Source organism: Bos mutus, chromosome 2 (genome assembly GCF_027580195.1).
Source record: "Bos mutus isolate GX-2022 chromosome 2, NWIPB_WYAK_1.1, whole genome shotgun sequence".
Lineage (NCBI taxonomy): Eukaryota > Metazoa > Chordata > Mammalia > Artiodactyla > Bovidae > Bos > Bos mutus.
Window position 1 is genome coordinate 93,607,043 of NC_091618.1, and position 23,536 is coordinate 93,630,578.

A 23,536-nucleotide genomic window follows, 5' to 3' on the forward strand; every position below is an offset into this window, starting at 1 on the left:
CTTTGCAAAAAATTTATGAGTAGTTTGCTTTCAGAATTTGAAACTTAAAAATAAGCTATAATAAGAAAAACTGTCTATTTACAACATTGTTTCTCGCTGCTATGATATAAACTATAAAAATACCATTTATAGAAAGGAATCTAACCATTGAGGTTAATTTGAATAGGGTGATAATCACTTTTCTCCTGCCCCTTTCTACTCCCCAGTCCCCTACCATATTCCCATTGCTAATATCTGGTGAATAACATGGAAAGAAAAATTGTTTCCAGAAGTTGATTTAATTGCCAACAATAGGAACAATGTGATACGTGAATATATATTATTTTGGTGTCCCAGAGACATAATGTTATATAATTATTGCCTTAAAATGATAATTAGGGTAACTTATGATAGTATTTTTGGATTGGACATTTAAAAACTGTAGTATAGATTATATTAGTTGTATACTACATGTTATTTTTCTTGTGGTCTCTGAAAAAAGAAATATGCTGGGGTGCTTGCTTTTAACAAGGAGGTTTTCTTGCTCATGGTAATTTGATTTTCAATCTAACCATTTTTGGTTAGATTATTATCTTAATAATGATTTTTTAAAAATTAAAATATACTTTTAATATTGATACGAAACTGCTTTTCTATAGCAGTAATCACTGCACTTCTCAGGTACTTCAATTAGCATGCCATTTTAATCTAAATCATATATAAGGGAAGAGCATTTTAGGATCTGAGTAGGTATGTCTTCAAAATATTACAATTTCTTTACATAAGTGAAATAGAAAATCCATTTGTGTCGTCTCTTTTGTAAAAATATAGTTGGATTTGATGAAATACAGGCTGCGACAATGAGAGTGATTAGAAGTGAATAGTCTTCCTCACTTTGTGTGCATGAGTGCGTGCTCAGTCACTTCAGTCGGTCTGACTCTTTGTGACCCCATGGACTGTAGTCCACCAGGCTCCTCTGTCCATGGGATTTTCCAGGCAAGAATACTGGAGTGGGTGGTCCTGTCCTTCTCCAGGGATCTTTCAGACCCAGGGATTTAACCCAGGTCTCCTGCGTCTCCTGCACTGCAGGCGGATTCTTTACCATTGAATTGCTTTTAAATATTGGTCCTGATGATTTTGAGTGTATTTATTTGGAAGAAGGTCTACAAATACAAAGAAACAAGCAAAAATAGTTCCTGAATCTTGGGTGAGACCCCAGGTTTGAAAAGTTAGCCACTTTTAAAAAAGGAATGTGGAGTTTTAATAGAATATGGCATGTAGGGTGAACTTTTATCTTGCACATAATTCTGTAATACTGTAGACTAGCTGAAGAGAAAAATTCTGAAACAGAATCCTTAAGTCAAGCTTTATTTTTAATGAAAAGTTCTGCCCTCCTTTTCTTCTTTATTCCATTTTGTGAATAACTTTTGACAATCCTTTGGGTCTATTTGTTGTATTTTATCATAACTATGCATTCCTGTATACCCTATTTATAAATTATACTGCCCTAATTGTGCACAAACCTTTTCTTTAGTATGGGGTTTTTTAACAAGGGAGTTTTGCAGTGGAGAAATCACTAGTCCAAAGTACAGGATTTTTTAAGAAAGCAGGTCAAAGGTCATTTTTAATAAATCACATTTCTTTCTAAAAAAATTTTTTGCCAATTTACATTTCTACCTGTAAGGACCCATTTTATCCCATTTTTAAAATAATTTTCTCAAAAACAGTATTTAATTTTAATTTATAGTTCTTTAAGTAGTACAATCCCTAATTAAAGGAATTTTCATATTTTCCCCAGACAATAGGGAAAATGTAGCCTTGTTTTCCACTTGCCTTAATATGTGCTTCTTAGATATAATGGTAATCTCTGCTCAACTTTAGAATCTTGTAAAGAGGCATGCTTTTCTCTTTCTCATGTGTTTTTGGCAAATAACTTTACAATATTTCCATGTTTTCTATTATCAGATTATATAGTTCATTATATTAGATTGTTTTATATTGATTAACAAGTTACAGTTTTTAACAATTTCAGATAACAAGGTTACTTTGCTAATAAGAAGATGAATTTTAATGCTTTAGGGATTTAATAATTTCACTTTACTTTTAAATTAATTGGGGGCTAATTATTCAGTATTCTGATTTTTAATTCTTTATCTACTTCTTCCTTCTGATTGTCTACCTTTTGAGGCACTTAATATATGATTAAAAACTTCACCAGGAAGGGTGCAGGAAAAAAAAAAAAAACACCCGAAAACTGAAGCTGCAGATCAAACTATTATGTAGGGATACTGTAGTTTTAATAAAGTGTTTTTTTTTTTTTTTGAGTGGAAGAAGTTGAATATTTCACTTGTTAATATTTTTAAAATCTTAAGAAAGGTATGTCTTTCTCTCATGTATTAACTATGGTAAAACTTTTACTAAACGGAGATGACAAATAAAATTTTATTTATATTTGTGTAATTTTAGGGTAGAATTTTAGAAAGCAGCTTTAGTTGGTTTTACTTCTGGAACTTTCTGTAACCAAGTCCTTCTGTATCCTCTCCTTTGTGCTGTTGGAGTCCTTTTGTGCCCTAGAGTTCTGGGGTTTTGCTTCATTATACTTCACTTTCTTTTCATCTCCCACTAATTGCCTGCTGGAGCAGACTGACTCTGATGTACTTTTACAAGCTAATATGATATTATTCTTCTTTATTTTCTACAAATAAACATTTGGAAGAATGTCTAGACAAGAAATATCCATACTACCATGCATATTTCAAAGGAGGAACACTTGTAATTCATTCCTTAATCTTTTGTCGTGAATAAATCAGAATCCTTAAGACCAGCTAAGAAGTAGGAAGCTGAGGTTAAGATTTTCTAATGGTTTACTGTCTCAGTGGCATTATTTATTTTCTTTGTAATCATGTTATTTATGGCAGAAGATGGCTAGCTTGCTGGTAAATGTCAACTGGGAACTGTCTAAATCCCCTACTGCTCTCTTAAATCTCTGGGTTTTACATCCAGATGAACATTTTGGATTCCTGTTTTCCTGTCTCATCAACTATTAATGAACAAGCTTAATTCACTGGTATATCATGTTATAAAATGAATACTGTGAGTGCTCAGTCGCTTCAGTGTGACTGCCTCTTTGCGACCTTATGGACTGTAGATCCACTGTCCGTGGGATTCTCCAGGCAAGAATATTGGAGTGGGTTGCCATGCCCTCCTCCACGGGGTCTGTCTGACCCAGGGATCGAACCTGCATCTCATGTGTCTACTGTACTACAGATAGATTCTTTACCTACTGAGCAACCTGAGACGCCCAGAATGAATACTGAGCAGGTATTAAATACCTAAAACAAAGAAAAAATGAGCATTTTTTAGGTGGATTAATATAGTTTTTAAAACTTAATTTCATTACTTTTGGGGGGTCATATATTGCTTTTTATGAGATTTTTCTGGAGGACTTAATTTCAAGATCAAACCAGTCAATCCTAAAGTGAATCAATCCTGAATATTCATTGGAAGGACTGATGCTGAAGCTGAAGCTCCAATACTTCAGTCACCTGATGCAAAGAGCCGACTCATTGGAAAAACTCTGATGCTGGGAAAGACGGAAGGCAGGAAGAGAAGGGGACGACAGAGGACGAGATGGTTGGTTGAAACACCAACTCAATGGACATGAATTTGAGCAAAGTCCAGGAGATGGTGAAGGACAGGGAAGCCTGGTGTGCTGCAGTCCATGGGGTTGCAGAGTTGGACATGACTAATCAACTGAACAGTGACAAGGTGGCACTAGTGGTAAAGAATCCATCTGCCAGTGCAGCAGACTCAGGTTCAGTCCCTGGATGGAGAATGTCCCCTGTAGGAGGAAAAGGCAACCCACTCCAGTATTCTTGCCTGGGAAATCTTGTGGACCGAGGAGCCTGGTGGGCTACAGTCCATGGGGTCGCAAAAGAGTCAGACATGACTGAGTGCCTGAGTGACTTAACACACATTGCTTGTAGAGTCTCATTAACATATATTTCAGACTTTAATATTCACAATATCATCATAGAATGGTTATTCATATACCCAAGAGTGACTTAGAAGACCAATATGTAACAAACTGCCTTGAAAAATAACGTCTATCTTATACACATTCTCTGTAAAGCTTCATCTTTCTTTCAACCTCTATGCACAATTATTCTATTGCTGTATTCTCTTAACATTAATAGTTACAGATTATAATTATATGTTGAAAAGAGTTCCACATCTTGGAATCACTCCAAATATTTCACTTACATCTTTTCTTATCCCTACTCTGATGCTCTTGTCTGTCTCCCCTCCTGTATCCTAAATAAGAAGGAAGAGATTGTATCTTTTCATCTGTTTTATCTTTAGTACCTAGCATAGGTGTTGGCATCTGTATCGATAATCAATTTTATCTGTAGGATAAATGAAGGGTGTACATTACTTTTTTATAATTAAAGTGATAGTTTTATTCTGGAAGTAATACATGCTGTTATTAAAAATTCAGTACTACAGAAGACTATAAATCAGTTCTACTCCTCAGAGATTATAAAATTTAGCCAGTGTATCCTTTTAGAAAAATTTCTATATGTATGAAAATGCACACATACAGACTTGATTTTTTCTTTGTGCAATGATTTCAGGTCTATGAAGGGCCTCAATTTGATTGTACTTAATGAAAAACTGTGCTTCCCTGGTGGCTCAGATGGTAAAGAATCTGCTAATAAATTAGCTTGTTACTGGTTCACAGAGGTTGGCAGAATAGACTCCTATGTCAGAGAAAAGGGCATTTTTAGTCATGGCACGGCAGGTTCTTAAGTTTCAACATGGTTGTACCAGCTCCCCTTACCTACCAGATCCCCTGGAGGTAATATGGACTGCCCCACTGCATACTGACAATATGATGAGGCTGAATTTCAGGAAAAGAACAAAAACCATAGCGAATCCACCATTTTATATAAAGCAGTAAAAGGCTGCTCTTGGCCCTAGAGAAAAATCTCATCTCATTCTTTACATTGCTCACCGTAAACACAGCCCTGAGAAATGGCCTGGGTGAAGAGTGACAGGGACCTGAATCTAGGCGAGTGCGAGCCATCCTAAGGAGGAAGGTCTTCCAGTGATAGCTGCCCTGGGCCTCCCGTCATTTTGGCTTCTGGTGAAATTGCACATGAGTATGCCATTCCATTCAATGACTTGATTAATCTGACAGAGGCTGAGGATAATTTTCTTCAATTTTTCTCATACCATATTTACTTGAGGTTATTATAAATAGGACATAAAGCAGCAGGATTAGGTGAACCTGCAGTACTGCCTTTAATCAGGTCTCCCAGATCATGGACCCAATCATTGTAAATAAGTCTCAGAGGATTTCAGTATGTCTTATTTTTATACAGGCCAGATGTAGTCTAGGCCACCTTATTATCCATGTGACTACTGCCAGGGAATTTAGCCTGATGTGCTGATCCTTGGTTTTCATTGCAAAAGACAATCAAGTACCTCAGTACCAATTGCAAGATAGTCCATGGGCCATCCTGCTCCAGCTACAAACAAAGTCTAAAGGGGCATGGTTCACTCCAGTTCAATGTTTTTGGTTAAACTTGATTTGGATCACCACTACACTGATGTGGCTAAGCATGTGCCATATCACTGAAGATTTCTAGCCTGGATTGCCATATGGAGCATAACCCAAAGCTTCTCAGAGAAGTAGAGAAGGGATCCCTTTTTGGAAACTTCCACTGAAAATCAGGCACAGCAGAGTAGTTAAGGACTGGTCTATATAACTTTTATGTTTTATAGCACATGGATAAGGTGGGAAAGAAACAGTAGGTCAGATTGCCAGCTGCAGAAGCTGCTTCACTGAGGTAGGCCATGTGATAATCCTGCCAGGCTCTAATGTCGGGGTGACCAAGAGAACAACATGAATTAGTCTCCCACTCCTTCCTTACACCTCTTCAGACACGATTTGCTTCCTCCTCAGATATCAAGGTTGCCAAGTTCCCTCCATAGCCATGACGTTTGTGTGTCCCAGTCTAATAAATATAACATCACCTCTTTTTTCAATCATCTTTTACTCAGACCCAGATCTTTCATAGAGGAGAGTTAAATATGAGTGGGACAAGGGCATTTTTACAAAACATTACAAATATCTTCTAGGTTGACCCACGTGGAATATTGTAGTGGGATTTGGTTAACAATGTAGGCAACCAAGCACTTCTTATCCTCATGGTCTAGGACCATGTCAATTCAATAGAAGAGTCCAGGTGGTGGGGTCAGAATTAACTTTTAATACTCTAGGCCTCCTTTTGGCTTCACTGTCAGCTAGAGGCATGCCATCTGGGCTGGCTCGAGATTGTTATTGGGGAAAGAAAAGTCCACCATGTTCAGGAATGGACAGGGTGGAATCTGTGTTTTCAAAATTAATTTTATAAAATTCCCTACCAATTTTATCCTGATCATTAGTCAGCAGGTAGCCAAGAGAAGATGAACTTTCTTTTGGGAAGGCCAAATTCAATAAACCAATTCTCTTGCTTAGATGGGTGTACCAGGAGGTGATTAGAAGTTTGGTCATATATCTTTTTCAGTTTTTAAAGAGGTCGTTCCAATATTCAACAAAAACTTTGAACAGTAGAAAGTATGGGAAATCTAATTGTTATTGTTCAGTCTCTGAGTTATGTCTGACTCTTTGAGACCCATAGACCGCAGTACACCAGGCCTCCCTGTCCTTCACTATCTCCTGGAGTTTGCCCAAGTTCATGTCCATTGAATCTGTGATGCTATCCAACCATCTCCAAGGAAACCATATCCAACCAAGGAAAATCTAATACCTTGATTGTCATTCCATTGTTGAATGGCCTTTGTGACAAAAGACACACAATTGTCAGACTGTAGGTGGTCTGGAAATCAGAAAACATGACTCAGGTTAGTTCCATGGATCACATATTGGAGGTAGTTTATTGGACTAGAACAGCAACAGTATAACCTGAGACTGGGTAGTATGATGACTTGAGTGCCTATAACCAAACAGAGCTGTACTCACACAGAGCTGTAGGATATATATGAACTTCAGTCTGCTCTGTTAACAGGCTACTTCAGCTTCACCCTTAATTATGTTTTTGTCTTAAAGCAGTTGAGGTTTGGGTAGAGGAGACCAGAAGTATCAGAGAGCATGGAACAAGAGAACAGCTTTATGTAGTGAATAATTATTTTCAGTTTAGAGCACCATTCACCCACAGCTCGAACAAATGAATGTTTAATACAGTGTTTTCAGTTTTCATTATTATTATTACCAGGGTTTGTATAATTTTCTCTGCGTTTTTACCAGACCTTTTACTTCTCAGTCCTTCTTGCAATGATTCATTCGACACATGTTGATCGAGCACCGATTTTGTGCCAAAAAATGTTTTTGGTATCTTAAGGATATCACAGAGAATAATAGATGCAATTCCATGGTGAGAATCAGGCAGCAAATAAATAAACAAGTACTAGTGTTACGTATTCTGAATCAACCACACAAGTATATTGCATAGATGGTGGAAGGGCATTATCTTAGATAAGTTGGTCCAGAAAAGAACTCCCTGGGGATACTTGAGCAGTCATCTGAATAGAGAAAGTGTGAAAGATTGTTTCATTACTTAGGAGAACAGTGTTCTAGAGAGTACTTCAGGCATGAAGATTCTGGAGTGCATTAAGTAAAAGAAAGAGTTAGAAGATGAAATCTGAAAGGCAGTCAAGGTCCATATTTGGTTGTTTTATAGGCAAAGTTAGGGAGTTGGAATTTATTTTATTGATATATGTAATAAAAAGCCATTGGTCAATAATGACCAGAACTTAGAAAAGATCTGATTAAAATTTAATTTTAACATGACCAAATTTCCTTCTGTGTGGAGAATAGGTTTTATGGGAATGTATTTAAGAAAATTGATCCCACTCTTACATATATACTCAAGAAACACATATGTCCATAAACACATATGTCCATATGTATTTGTCCATATATCAAAACTTGTACATGAATATTCATCACCAAATTATTCATGGTAGCCAAAAAGTGGAATTAACCCAAATGTGGATCAACTGATAAATAAAACCTGATATATTCATGCAATGGATATTATTTGTCAAGACAAAGAAGTGAAATACTGAGATGTACCATAGCACGGATAAAATCTTGAAAACATTATACTAACTGAAGAAGACAGTAACAGAGGACAGCATATTGTATGACTTTATTTATGTGGAGTGTTCATAATAGGCAAACCTATAGAGATAGATACTCAGTTAGTGGTAACCTAGACCTAGGGGCAATGGGAGGATTGGAGGGTTACAGTAAAAAGGAGTTGTTTTCTCTCGAGGAAATGGAAGTGTTCTAAAGTTGATTGTGGCAATGGATGCACAACTCTGTGACTATACTACAAGCCATTGCACTGTACATTTTAAATGTGTGGATTGGACTGAATAGTATGTGAATTCTATCCCAATAAAGCAGTTTTTTTTTTTTTTAAGTTAAAGCAGTATATCAAGTTGGTGATTGTGTAGGTTAAATCTATAGGTAGAAAGTGAAAGTGTTAGTGGCTCAGTCATGTGTCCAACTCTTTGCAACCCCTGTCTATGGAATTCTTCAGGTAAGAATACTGGAGTGTAGATGGAGCCAACAGAATTTGCTGCAAGGTCAAATAGGGGTGTGAAAAAAAGAGCTGTCAGAAAATAGTACAAAGTATTTTGGCTAAGTTGTGTCAAAACCTGCTTAGGGCTTATGTAAGATAATGACTGAGAACTGACCATTGGATGGCCATGACTGTCTCAGATAATGGTGGGAGCTAAAGACTGTTGGGTTTAAAATAAAATGGAAGGACAAGGATATGGGATGTATAGGCAATGATTATACATAGTTCTTTCCAGGAGTTTTGCATTCAAGATGAGCAGAGAACTGGAAGCATAGATGAAAAGAGATGTGGAGTCAAATTAGTTTAAGATGATTATTCACATAGCATCTTTGTATTGATAGAAATGACTTATTCAAGGAGAAAAAACTGAGGCAGAAGAGACAAGTGTATCAGTAAAGCCCATGAATGTGTGGGATCAGAGGATGTTATACTCCTTAAAAGATAGTTCATACATCATCACACTCAGACTTGCAGATTTAGGCGTGGCAGTCATAGGAACTAGCAAGTTAATACACTCAACATGGCATTAAGCAAAATCCTCTTCTGATTGTTTATATCTTCCTGCTAAATGTACACATGTAGTGATGAGCTGAGAGAAAACAGTGTGGAGATGACAGTCTAAAGGCAATCAAGGTGCAAAGTTATCTGAGGAATGGAAATTGATTTGACTAGAGCTTTTGTAGGATGGCTCTGAGGCACTGCAAGTCCAGTATGAGTTCATAGATTTAAAATGAGAACAGGCAGCATATTTTTGGGGTTTCTTTCTAGTCATGTTCATCTGTTTGCATGTAGGAGTGGTGTAGGGGAAAGTTAAATTTAACCAGTGTATTGGTATGCTAAGGCTGCCATAACAAAGTATGACAGACTGGGTGACTTAAACAACAGAAATTTATTTTCCAACAGATTTCAGAAGTCCAAATCAGTGTGTCAGTAGAGTTAGTTTCATTATGAAGCCTCTTTCTGTGGTGTGCAGATGATTGCCTTCTCTGTCTTCACGTGGCCTTTTTCTGTGTTTGTGTCCTAATAACGTCTTCTCATATGGATACCAGTCATATTGGATGAGGGCTCCTTTGTATGACCTTATTTTAACTTAATTACCTTTTGAAAGGATCTATCCTCCAATATAGTCACATTCTAAAATACTGGGGGTTAAGACTTCACATATGAATCTTCTTGAGGAGGGAGGCACACAATTCCACACATAACAACAATGCTGGAGTTTTAAAATTTAAATATGTTTTTGAGGTGAGAGAGGGCATATGTAAAGTGTGCAATCTGGTTTTCAAGGAGTTAATTATTTAAGAAAAAGAGACAAATGATAAACAAACATTTTCAAAAGTACATTTAAAAAATATGTTAGGAGAGTATTAATAGGTACCAAGAGTAAAATAAAGTGAGCTAAGGAAATACAGAGTGATTAAATTGTGTGCTATTTATAGATTGAGAGGAAAGCTCTCCAGATTTGACTAGAAAGTAAGATTTGAAGGAAGTTAGAGCAGGAAGCCATGACTGTATCAGTGGGCAGAGAACACAGCATATGCACAGCCCTGGGGCAAGATAGTTATTGGTATGTGTGAGGAAAAGCCAGGAGACCCAAGTGACTGGTATGGAGAACAATGGTACGAAATTAGATCAGAATGTAGTATCTGATGCAGTTGGACTATAATTTCTTTAGTTGATAAAATTTTGAGTAAATCAATGAATCATGCAATAGGGACATAAACATTTTGGTTTCACCTTTAAAAAATGAAATATAATTTACATAGAGAGATGCACAGATCCTAAGTGTACAGTTCAATGAGTTTTAACAACTGTAAAATCCTGTGTAACTCATATTCCATCAGCAACTACATCTGTTAAATATATGTCTAATAAGTAAATATAAAATATATTTCAGTTCAGTTCAGTCGCTCAGTCACGTCCGACTCTTCGCGACCCCATGAATCGCAGCACGCCAGGCCTCCCTGTCCATCACCAACTCCCAGAGTTCACTCAGACTCACGTCCATCGAGTCAGTGATGCCATCCAGCCATCTCATCCTCTGTCATCCCCTTCTCCTCCTGCCCCTAATCCCTCCCAGCATCAGAGTCTTTTCCAATGAGTCAACTCTTCGCATGAGGTGGCCAAAGTACTGGAGTTTCAGGTTTAGTATCATTCCTTCCAAAGAAATCCCAGGGCTGATCTTCAGAATGGACTGGTTGGATCTCCTTGCAGTCCAAGGGACTCTCAAGAGTCTTCTCCAACACCACAGTTCAAAAGCATCAATTTTTCGGCACTCAGTTCTTAAATATATTTCAATATAATATAAATATTAATATATTTGTAAATACTGAACATATCTGTGCTTCTCATCCTGACTCCTGACCTCCTGAACACACACATACTGAATGTGCACTGCTTCTCTAAGGATTAGGGAAGAGAATTCTCATTCTTTTTTTCTTGTTCTTTCAATGCTATTCATGATGACAGTAACTATTACTGTTCAGTTCACTTCAGTCACTCAGTCATGTCCGACTCATCGCAAGCCCATGAACCACAGCACGCCAGGCCTCCCTGTCCATCACCAACTCCCAGAGTTCACCCAAACTCATGTCCATTGAGTCCATGATGCCATCCAACCATCTCATCCTCCATGGTCCCCATCTCCTCCTGCCCTCAATCTTTCCCAGCATCAGGGTCTTTTCAAATGAGTCAGCTCTTCGCATCAGGTGGCTGAAGGATTAAAGTTTCAGCTTCAACATCAGTCCTTTCAGTGAACACCCAGGACTGATCTCCTTTAGGATGGACTGGTTGGATCTCCTTGCAGTCCAAGGGACTCTCAAGAGTCTTCTCCAACCCCACAGTTCAAAAGCATCAATTCTTTGGTGCTCAGCTTTCTTTACAGTCCAACTCTCACATCCATACATGACCACTGGAAAAACCATAGCCTTGACTAGATGGATCTTTGTTAGCAAAGTAATGTCTCTGCTTTTCAATATGATATCTAGGTTGGTCATAACTTTCCTTCCAAGGAGTAAACGTCTTTTAATTTCATGGCTGCAGTCACCATCTGCAGTGATTTTGGAGGCCCCCAAAATAAAGTCTGACACTGTTTCCACTGTTTCCCCATCTAGTTCCCATGAAGTGATGGGACCAGATGCCATGATCTTCATTTTCTGAATGTTGAGCTTTAAGTCAACTTTATCACTCTCCAATTTCCCTTTCATCAAGAGGCTCTTTAGTTCTTTTTCACTTTCTGCCATGAGTGGTGTCATCTGCATATCTGAGGTTACTGATATTTCTCCCATCAATCTTGATTCCAGCTTGTGCTTCTTCCAGCCCAGTGTTTCTCATGATGTACTCTGCATATAAGTTAAATAAGCAGGGTAACAATGTACAGCCTTGATGTACTCCTTTTCCTATTTGGAACCAGTCTGTTATTCCATGTACAGTTCTAACTGTTGCTTCCTGGCCTGCATACAGGTTTCTCAAGAGGCACTACTGTGCCTCAAGTACTGTTATTACTATTAACAATTGCTATTACTACTATATATTGAACTCCTCCTATGTGTCAGGTACCATTATAAGAACTTTGTATGTAGTAACTAATTAGATACTCAGAGCCTTATGAGGTAGCTATAAGAAATATACATTTGGTTATTCAGATGACCATAATACATTTCTCAGCTATATTTTGGGGCTTCCCCAGTGGCTCAGTGGTAAAGAATCTGCCTGCATTGCAAGAAATGTGGGTTTGATCCCTAGGTTGGGAAGATCCCTGTAGAAGGAAACGGCAACCCCCTCCAGCACTCTTGCATGGGAAATCTCATGGACAGAAGAGTCTGGAATGCAGTCCATGGGGGTCTATGAAAAGTAAGATATGACTGAGTAAACAACTACCGTTCATATTTTGTGAATATAAAAAGGCATAGAACATTTAGGTATCTTGAATTAAGTTATACAGTAAGTGAGTGTGGAACTCAGATTCAGATTATGGCATCATAACTCGGCAGGTCTTATGCTTGGTTTCCTACTAATAGTCAAATTTGATGTTATGAATATGTGAAGTTTCCTTAAAGGCAAGTGAGGGCATTTTTCTCATTTTTTTCCACTATCTTTCCACATAAGGCATTCATTTAACATTATCATTGGCTGTTTCTTTGTCTCTTACTGTATCTTTCCTTGTGGCATGGTTTTTATGGTTTACAGTATTTTTTTACAGTGCACTGTTTGATTTAGGCTATAGGTAGATTCCCCTAGTCCACCTGAATTTTAGATTTTCATTTATGTGAAGACCAGTCTTTCTGTCAATAAAAACTGTAATTAATTCGGGGTAACTTTTTCAAAGCTTACTCACTATAATTTTTAGTCATTAAATCAAAATGCATAATTGTCCAGTCATCAGCTCCCAGAAGTTCCTGCCTAACTACTTAAAACATTTAAAGTGTGTTGGTAGCCAGAATGTTCTGGAAGCACTGCCAAAAGTTTTCCATGAGCTTCATTCATCCTTTGGGAGCCTCATAAAATAGATTGAATATATTTGCAGCAATTATGTAGTTTTCTACAAAAGAAAACATTTGACTAGAGATAAAAATGTATCTAACAGCAACTAAAGTAGACAACCCCCCCCCAACCCAGGTAAGTGATAGCCTTATAATTAAAAAAAAAAAAAAGTCTTTCTTATTTTAAAAACATACTTACCAAACTTCTAAGCATTACTTAGATCTTATTTTTTTTTATATTTGAAATCCTTTTTTATAGAATAGTAAAATTGGTGCATGTTTTCAAACAAAAATTCTGTAATATCTCAAAGTCTATGGCTAATACCATTATTTAGTGGACAAGAAGAAAAAAAAGGAAAAACAATATGATTAGCAAGATGATACTTGATAGCTCTCTAACTCCTGATTTTTTTCCTATCTAGAGAAATATTTTAAAGAGGGGAATACTGTGTTCAAAACTTTGAAACAATTAGAAAAGAATAGAGAGCCTGTAGTTGATGCAATGTTAGCCATGTTCCACATTGATTTGGCAAGCCAGAACTTGGATTTGGCTTGAGAAACAGAGTAGTGTTTGTAAATAAATAGGGTCTTACTGGAATAGAACTGTAATACAGATGCTGATTCTCTTAGATAAACTTGGGACACCAATTGTGCTTATGTTGGTTAGTGTTAGCACAAGCTGGAATCAAGGTTGCCGGGAGAAATATGAATAACCTCAGATATGCAGATGACACCACCCTTACGGCAGAAAGTGAAGTGGAACTAAAAAGCCTCTTGATGAAAGTGAAAAACAGTGAAAAAGTTGGCTTAAAACTCAACATTCAGAAAACGAAGATCATGGCATCTGGTCCCATCACTTCATGGGAACTAGATGGGGAAACAGTGGAAACAGTGTCAGACTTTATTTTTTTGGGCTCCAAAATCACTGCAGATGGTGACTGCAGCCATGAAATTAAAAGACTCTTCCTCCTTGGAAGAAAAGTTATGACCAACCTAGACAGCGTATTGAAAAGCAGAGACATTACTTTGCTAACAAAGGTCTGTCTAGTCAAGGGTATGGTTTTTCCAGTGGTCATGTATGGATGTGAGAGTTGGACTGTAAAGAAAGCTGAGTACCAAAGAATTGATGCTTTTGAACTGTGGGGTTGGAGAAGGCTCTTGAGAGTCCCTTGGACTGCAAGGAGATCCAACCAGTCCATTCTGAAGGAGATCAGCCCTGGGATGTCTTTGGAAGGAATGATGCTAAAGCTGAAACTCCAGTACTTTGGCCACCTCATGTGAAGAGTTGACTCATTGGAAAAGACTCTGATGCTGGGAGGGATTGGGGGCAGGAGGAGAAGGGGATGACAGAGGATGAGATGGCTGGATGGCATCACTGACTCGATGGACGTGAGTCTGAGTGAACTCCAGGAGTTGGTGTTGGACAGGGAGGCCTGGTGTGCTGCGATTCATGGGGTTGCAGAGAGCGACTGGACTGAACTGAACTGAACTGAACTGGTTAGTGTTACTTTGTATATTGTGCCATCCTTCTGCTCAATCTGTTTTGTTCTTAAGAAGAGTATTGAAACAGTGTATGTGATTACTATTTTACAAGTACTAGCAGATAACAAATGATAAAATTTAGTATGTTTTCAAGGTAGAGGTATTTTCACAGTAAATAGAATTAAAAACTTGATATATATAAGGAAAGATTGTTTCATAAATTAAAATATTTAAAGAGCAACTTAGTTTTATCACATAATATAGTAAAGTTAGAGTTTTCTCAGTGTTAATATCTTGATATATAGATCTAGCAGGGTATGAAATTACAATAATTTGAATAATGCTTGAAGTGGTAATAAGATGTGATTTTCACTTTCTATTATAGTTAAAGTTTAAGTTAAATTCTCAATAACCTCAACTATTAGGCTCTTATTAGGAAATGACTTATCTTAGACATTTTAATGTTTAATATTAAGTGATTTCAGATTTTGTATTATAATATTCTTTATATTTCTTTTTAAAAAATGTTCTCATACATTATCTTGCTTAAGTATCACAATTTTGTGAGGTAGATGGGGAAGGAAATATAAGTAAAGAAAATGAAGCACAGAGAGGCAAAATGCTTACTTAAATTCATAATTCCATTTTATGACAGCTAGTCATGGTTCTTTTTATGTCTTTTATTATAGATCTTTATGATAAAAGATCCTATAATACATAGATCTTATATAACGTATAGATTTTTGTATTATGGGATGTTTTATTTTAAGGTTTTCCTTCTAAATCTGGGAATGGGCATTTAGCTACCATCAGTGTAATATATACTTTTACACAGGGCTCTTTTCCTACAATAAACTAAAGGAACCTGCTCCATCTTATGTCCAAAGAAAGACAGAAAATTAAATAGGTTGAATTGTTTCAAATCTCATATTCAGTGACATACACATAAAGTAACAGGAAATATATATGTGGGAATCCTTCCCTTGTTGTCAGGTTTCAAGGCTGAGTTCCAATGTTTACTTGTAATTTTTACAGAAAAATGAAGTTAAAATGAAACAAAATAATTAGCATGCTTTTTTTCAAGAAAAACAACCAGTGTCAAATATTATGCATTCCTTAGGTTTGTATATGTTCTATTTTTTAAAAATATTTGTTGAATAAATGTAAATTTTATGTAGATGTTGAAAGTAGGCTCTGTTATAATAATTTTTAAAATTGTAACCTTATGTAAGCTTTGAATTGTTCCTACTCTGATCAGATTGTGATGGACAATAGCATTTGTGTTGCTTTATGAAGCAAGGTCAGCTGCCATTAATTTAAACAACTTCTGCCTCAGCAAATTGTACTTTGATGTTTTTATTTTGAGACAAGCATTTCTGAGATGGTCCAAGTATCTTTGTATTTAATAGCTGTTCTCCTCAAATATCTGTCAAAATTGTTACTTATCTTATTCACATAAATAAATGTATATTTCAGTTTCTGTTATTTTAATGTGGCCAATGATATGAGACTATTTTGTGTTGATATAATTATTCTATAGATAGAAATAACAAGGTAGTTATTATTGTTCTATATAGTATAAATAAAACAAGTATATGTTATTAATTCCACATTTATTTTAAGTATCTCTTAATAATTGCACACATGTCTTTGTTATGCCTTTAGAATTCTTGCTCTGGTTATTTTCTTTTAAATCACTTTACATTTAATGTATTATTCACTGATAATTTTATGAATGTCTGCTAACCTTTCTCAAATGCATATCTGTAGTGGTTATTTTCTATGCAGATCAGATGAGTTTTTAAGGATAAATAACTGATGACTTATTTCAATTAATTGCCTTTTTGTCAAATATTTTTTTAAATGTCTTAATATTAATGACTGTATTCTGCAATAAGGTTTACAAGCATTATAATTTTTGGTCCTCATAGCAAATCTTTATTTTCGGCACTGTTAGTTTCATTTCATAGATGAGAAAACTGAGGTTTACAAAGTCTCCCCTATGTAGGAAGTGAATAAGTCCAGGCCTATCTGTGTAAAGACCAGCTCTTAGCCATTGCAATATATAATAACTCAGGATGACTCTAGTTCAGCAACACTGGCTCCTTAAAAGTGCTGATTCATGGTAAATTCAGAACTGCACTTTTTATAACCTAGTGCTTTACAGAATATGGTGATAGAACTTTAAGCCAAAGGCAATACACCATGAAGAAAGCAAGTGGTTCCCAGGGGCCCAGCAAAAGTGGCAGATCTAGGATTAATTGTTTCAATTTAAGCCCCTTGGCTTGCTTACAACTCTCATTTATTTGGACTTTTAATTCTGAACTTGAAGGCCAAATGCTGATATATATGAAAGCGTTAAATGGTCATATGTTTCATGTTATATCACATTTATGCAAAATAAACTGTGAGACAATTATTTTTTCTTCTTCCTTTTTTTCCCCCAAATACAGTGGGATGCATCCTGCTTTTATCCGGGAGTTCACCTCTGTGGCTTGGATTTGTCACAGCCGTGTCTGTCTTTGATCTCTGTGTTAACTAGAAATCAAGGGAAGATATGAGGAGGTTTGTTTACTGCAAGGTGGTTCTAGCCACTTCACTGATGTGGGTTCTCGTTGATGTCTTCTTACTCCTGTACTTCAGTGAATGTAACAAATGTGATGACAAGAAGGAGAGGTCCCTGCTGCCTGCACTCAGGGGTAAGTACTTATGAAGCAGACATTTCTTTTATGCAGATAAGAATGGTGGTGACTCATGAAAAAACATGACATTTCAAAATAAGAGTTCAGTTTATTGACTTATTTGGCAGAACTGTTGATGTACATTTAGCCATGGGAAAGCTACCATGGGAAAGCTACTTTACTTTTCTTGGCCTCAAGTGTTTTGTTGGAAGAAATGAGGAATTACCTCACCTCTAAAGTACTTCCAATTCTAATAATTCCAACATTTTGTGACTGTACTGAGCATGTAAATTGGACAGAATTTTAAATTTAGGCTTTCAGAAGCATAAGCCTTTAGAGATCGAGAACATAATGTAAAAAAGGAAAACTACTGAAGTGAGATGGTGAGGAAAGTAGCAAAATGAGACTACATTACAGCCCTCAAAACTTCCAAAAGCAATAAAAGAAGGACACTTTTTAAAAAGCAAAACATGTTGGTGGCTAGATTTAACTTGTGGGCTATCAGCTTGCCACCCTATCTTAAAGGCAAAAGATAATTTTAAGTGTATTACAAACTCATTTTCACTCAATATTCCCTCTTAAGGAACCAGTGTCAGTGACTAGATAAGCATGAATGCTGAAGAAACATAATAATTTATATAAATGGTGATTTATTAAATATAGTGATTCATTTCCTAAAGTTATTTCATGTAATTTTTCTATGTTTTCTTTTGGCTTAAATGTCATTAATTTATTTCTGAAACATTCCTAGTGAATGAGTGCTTCTAAAGTACTTGAGCATGCTTGAAATTAGTTTTAGTTATTGTTTTATTCAGTTGCTAAGTCGTGTTTGACTCTTTACAACCCCATGAACTGCAGCATACCAAGCTTCCCTGTCCTTCACTATCTCCCTGAGTTTGCTCAAACTCATGTTCATTGAGTAAGTGAAGCCATCCAACCATCTCATCCTCTGCTGCCCTTTTAAGTCTTTTGCAACATCAGGCTCTTTTCCAATGAGTTGGCTCTTCCTATCATGTGGCCAAAGTTTTGGAGCCTCAGCTTCAACATCAGTTCTTCCAATGAATATTCAGGGTTGATTTTCTTTAGGACTGACACCTTTGATCTCCTTGCTGTCCAAGGGACTCTTAAGAATTTCCTCCAGTACCACAGTTCAAAAGCATCAATTCTTGGATACTCAGCCTTCTTTATGGTTCAACTCTTACACCCATATATGACTACTAGAAAAACCATAGCTTTGGCTCTACAGACCTTTATTGGCAAAGTGATGTCTCTGCTTTTTAATACACTGTCTAGGTTTGTCATAGAATTTCTTCCAAGGAGCAAGCATCTTTTCATTTCCTGGCTGTAGTCACCATCTGCAGTGATTTTGGAGCCCACAAAAATAAAATCTGCCACTGTTTCCAATTTTTTCCCATCTTTTAGCCATGAAGTAATAGGACTGGTTGCCATGATCTTCATTTTTTGAATATTGAGTTTTAAGCCAGCTTTGTCACTCTATTTCACCTTCATTAAGAGGCTTTTTAGTTCCTCTTCACTTTCTGCCATTAAGATGGTGTCATCTGCATATCTGAGATTGTAGATATTCTTCCATCTTGATTCTAGCTTGTGAGTCATCTGTGCTGGCATATTACATGATGTGAAAATTGTGAAAATGAAATTGTTAGTCATTTAGTCGTGTCCAGCACTTTGCGATCCCATGGACTATAGCCTGCCAGGCTCCTTTATCCATGGGATTCTCCAGACAAGAATAATGGAGTGGATTGCCTTTCCCTTCTTCAGAGGATCTTCCCAATCCAGGGATCAAGTCCAGACCTCCTGCATTGCGGGCAGATTCTTTACCATCTGAACCATCAGGGAAGTAAGAGTACTATAAGGAAAAAGTTGCAAGAAGACTGGAATGGGTTGCTGTTTCCTTCTCCAGGGGACCTTCCCACACTGGTGATTGGACCCACAACTCCTGCATTGGCAGGTGGGTTTTTTTACCACTGAGCCACCTGGGAAACCCCTTCACATGATGTACTCTGTATTTAGGTTAAATTGTCAGGGTAAAAATATACAGCCTTGATGTACTCCTTTCCCAGTTTTGAACCACTCCATTGTTCCATGTCCAGTTTTAACTGTTGCTTCTTGACCTGCATATAGGCTTCTCAGGAGACAGATAAGGTGGTCTGGTTTTCCCACCTCCTTAATTTTCCACAGTTTGTTATGCACATAGTCAAAGCCTTTAGTGTAGTCAATGAAGCAGAAGTAGATAATTTTATTCTCCTTGAATTTTTTTCTTAACATTTTTTAATACTTTTTTCTTAAAATCTAGTTTATATTAATTCCTTACTTAGCAAAAGTTTTCTTTATAAGCAAGACAAAAGGTAAACTTTGAAGCCCAGTTGATACATTTGTACCTTTTGGAAAAGTGAATCTAATTTACTGACTTGAGGTTTCCATTCATTTAATGAATGTATTCTGCTTCTAATATATAGATATTTTTGAGGTTATTTATTAATCAAAATATTCTAAGAAAGAGAATTTCATTGATACTATCTCATTGTATGAGTAGGAAAATTCAGAAAAGCATTTCTAAAAATTAATTTCTTGTGTGATTTTGTTGGACATCTTTAGTTTACTTTGGTATTATATTCTTATTTTTTTATTATTATATTTTTATATAATATAATATTATATTTATATTTTATTATACTCTGGTCCAGCTGGAGAAATTATGATTATCTTCTTTTCAAAATAAGTCTAATTCTTTCAGCAGAGTTTCTGACTAGCACAAAAAATTGAGAGAAAGTAATATGAAAGTGACTGAGCCTAGACCCATTTAGTTTATATACATTTTTTATGCTCTTTTATTAGAATTATTCAAAGAGGAAAACTTTATGAGTCCATCAGTTTTTGATAAATGAGCATGGGGATTGATTTGCTGATCTTTGGTTAAAATCACAGAATAAATCAGCCTTCTCTGCTTCTTCATTAGAATTGGTTGAGCTGCTGCTTGGCTGAAAGTGGAAATGTGATTTGATGGATCATGTCAGTTTAGTATGATCACTTGGTCATTTGTTGAATGGAGACATCTAGATTGGTCACAAAAAATTTTATGATCTGATTCAGCAAAATTATGACAGCCTTTTCTGGAAGTACCTAAAGAGCAGTTTTGCTGATTTAAGTTCTTAATGTTCAGTTTCAAATCTCAAAATGTAAAATTTGATGATGCAAGGCAAAAATAGTAATTTTTCCTTGTACTTAAAATGTAAAATTAAACTATATTCTCTTTACTTTTAATACTTCTTTAATGTTATACATTAATATTTGTCTTGAAAATGTGAAAATTAGGCTTTATAGTTTTAATTTCATCTTCTATTGTTACTCATTATTTCAGAATATTACTTTATTTAGGAACTCATACTGTGTATTTAAAATATTTTATTTACATGTAGATGATATTGTACAAAGTGCACGTGGCTGGAATTCTCAGGTTCTAGATATGTTAAAAACAGGATTTTTTGATCAAAAATGTTGATATTTCTGGACGTTTTTGTCGCATTATTAAAATAAAGCTTTGGACTAGGTAGTTTCTAAGATGTCTTCTAGTTCTAAATTTTAAACCACTTGTAAATACCCAATATTAGCAAACACTCTGAATTAATTTTTGAGATACGTTCATTCATTTACCAAATCATTAATTACTTAAGTGCTTCTCAAGTTAACATGTTGTATATCTTAAACTTACACTAATTATACACTTAGTTATAAACTTAAACTTACACTAATTATATCTTAGTTATAAAAAAGAAGAACATAGTCTGGTAATGGGCAAAAAATAAGAAGCAATCCCGAGTATCAGCACCTCAGACATCACAGGGGGCATAACAAGATAGATCACCCCATGGTTAAAAACCCAGCTTTTTTGACTAATCTGGTTCTCAAGTCCTCCCCTGTGAATTATTAATAGCTGTGTGACTTCTAGCAAATTCCTTAACAAAATCTTGGTGTTCTATTTAAGATGAGAACCGTAAAGTCAATAAATCTTATTTCACAGAGCTGCCTTGAGAATTAAACATGATGATGTGCTAAGCCTCTCAGTGGAGTGGTAGCTCATTGCTGACCCTTTATCAGTGTCTGCTAAACATTGTGAAAGTCATTAAAGGTCTGAATGAGACTCCACCAGACTCTGCTGTCCAGGCTGAGTCAGGTCCACAGCATGGGGCGGTTATTCTGGGTATAGCCCCCCAAAAGGAAGTAACTCTTCAAGAAAAATTATGGACTATGAGCTAAGACCTGGAGATCCAAGGGAAACAAGGTCTCTGTTATCATGCAGCTTATTTGTTGTTGTTGTAGTTCCGTCACTAAGTCATGTCTGACTCTTTGTGACCTCATGGACTGTAGCATGCCAGACTCCTCGGTCCTCCTCTATCCCCCAGAGTTTGCTCAAATTTATGTCCATTGAGTCAGTGATGCTATCTAACCATCTCCTCCTTTGCTGCCCTCATCTTCTTTGCCTTCAGTCTTTCCCAGCATCAGGGTCTTTTCCAACAAGTTGGCTCTTTGCATCAGGTGGCCAAAGTATTAGAACTTCAGCATCAGTCCTTCCAATGAGTATTCAGCCTTGATTTCCTTTAGGATTGACTGCCTTGATTTCCTTGCCCTCCATGGACCCTCAAGAGTCTTCTCCAGCTCATAGTTAATACTAAAAATTTCTTTCTCCGTCTCTTTCAGTAAAAATGTAATTTAGAAATGATTACAAAGCACAGAGAGTATTAGGATGAGGAAGAACAATGCTCTGAGTAGAGCATCTAAGGTATTAGAAATGGATCTCAGGTACTAGCTAAAACTTCTTAAAAGACTGTGGCACTTAAACTGAGGTCTAAAAGATAAAAGTAGAAAGTAAATAGTTAAAGAAGAAAACACTAATTTTTATGGAATTATAAAGATAATGGAATACCCAAGATACTTCTGAAGGGAAAAAATACAGAGATCTTACAAAATTTGAGTAATCAGGACTGTAATATTTGCACAAAGGGTGGCCCAAGTCCCCAGAGGAACAGAATAGAGACCCTAGAAGTACACTCACGTTTGGAACATTCAATATATGACAGAGGAAGCACTGCAAATCAGTAGGGGAGAGAAGAGCTCTTCAATAAATACAGTGAAAATCGTGGTAATATGCATGGAAAATAGATGAAACTGGATGCTTCACTCATGTCATAAACCAAGATACGCTTTGGAAGTATTAGTGTCACAAGAAAACTTTACTTTTAGCAGAAAATAAAATAGGCATTTTTAGGACTCTGAATTAAGGGACAATTCTGAAATACTATACAACATCATTGACCATAAAAGATACTATTGATAAATTTGACTATATTAAAATTCAGGAAGTTGGTTCACTTGCATATACCTTAAAGAAAGTAAAAAGAGATTAAAAACTGTAGAAGATGTTCAAAGAACATGTAGCTGAAAGATTATTGTCAAATATATATAAATAACTCCTATTAATAGTAAGGAAAACCCACATAGTCCAACAGGAAAAAAATGGGCAGGAAATAAGCATAAATACACATTTCTAGGAAAAAAAGAAACACATATAGCAAAAAAGAAAGTTATGATAAAATACTGAACATTGATTGTGAGAGGGAAATGCAGATCAAGACTACAATGATATATACATTCAATTGGCAAAAATTAAAAAGGCTGCTAATACCAATTGTTAGAGGTGATGTATCTTCACATCTTTTAATAGTAACTTTAGATAATGGTTTGACATTGCTGCCGATATCTAAAAATTCATGAATGAACCAGAATCCATAGTCATATACTTATAAAAATCTTTCCACATAAGCAAATATTTTACAGTGCTACTGTTCATAAAAATAAAAGTTGAAAATAATCCATAGGCCAATTAATGCAAAATCTGATGAATGAATAGATGTATGGAATATAAGAGAATAATATATTTTAGTCAAAATGAATGAACTATAGCAATTTGCACCAATATGAATTAATCATGATAATACAATAGTAAATTAAGTATAGAAGTTATATCTTTCAGAGATGATATACAGCATGGTACAGTTTGATAAGTTAAAATCAACTTAGTTTTTCAAATGCATACTTTAGAACTGTATAGAGATGCATCAAGACTTCATATAAAGCAAGTAAAGCTAACTGTGATCATAAGATTGCCGGACGTTGATTGACATGTGTCGGGGCAACAAGTGCATGGGGTGGGAGTATTTTGACTGACTATGGGGCATTCCTA

General features: G+C 36.0%; 1 protein-coding gene across 2 annotated transcripts in view; it reads left to right on the forward strand.

The window, feature by feature from the left end:
* Nucleotides 1–23,536, forward strand: part of GALNT13 (polypeptide N-acetylgalactosaminyltransferase 13) — a 672,291-nt gene that overhangs the window by 55,297 nt on the left and 593,458 nt on the right. For both annotated transcript variants that reach the window (XM_005896463.2, XM_070380823.1), the window contains exon 3: nt 17,050–17,295. In XM_005896463.2, the coding sequence (XP_005896525.1) occupies nt 17,154–17,295 (142 nt within the window). In that variant the 5' untranslated portion in view covers nt 17,050–17,153. The remainder of the gene's footprint in view (nt 1–17,049; nt 17,296–23,536) is intronic.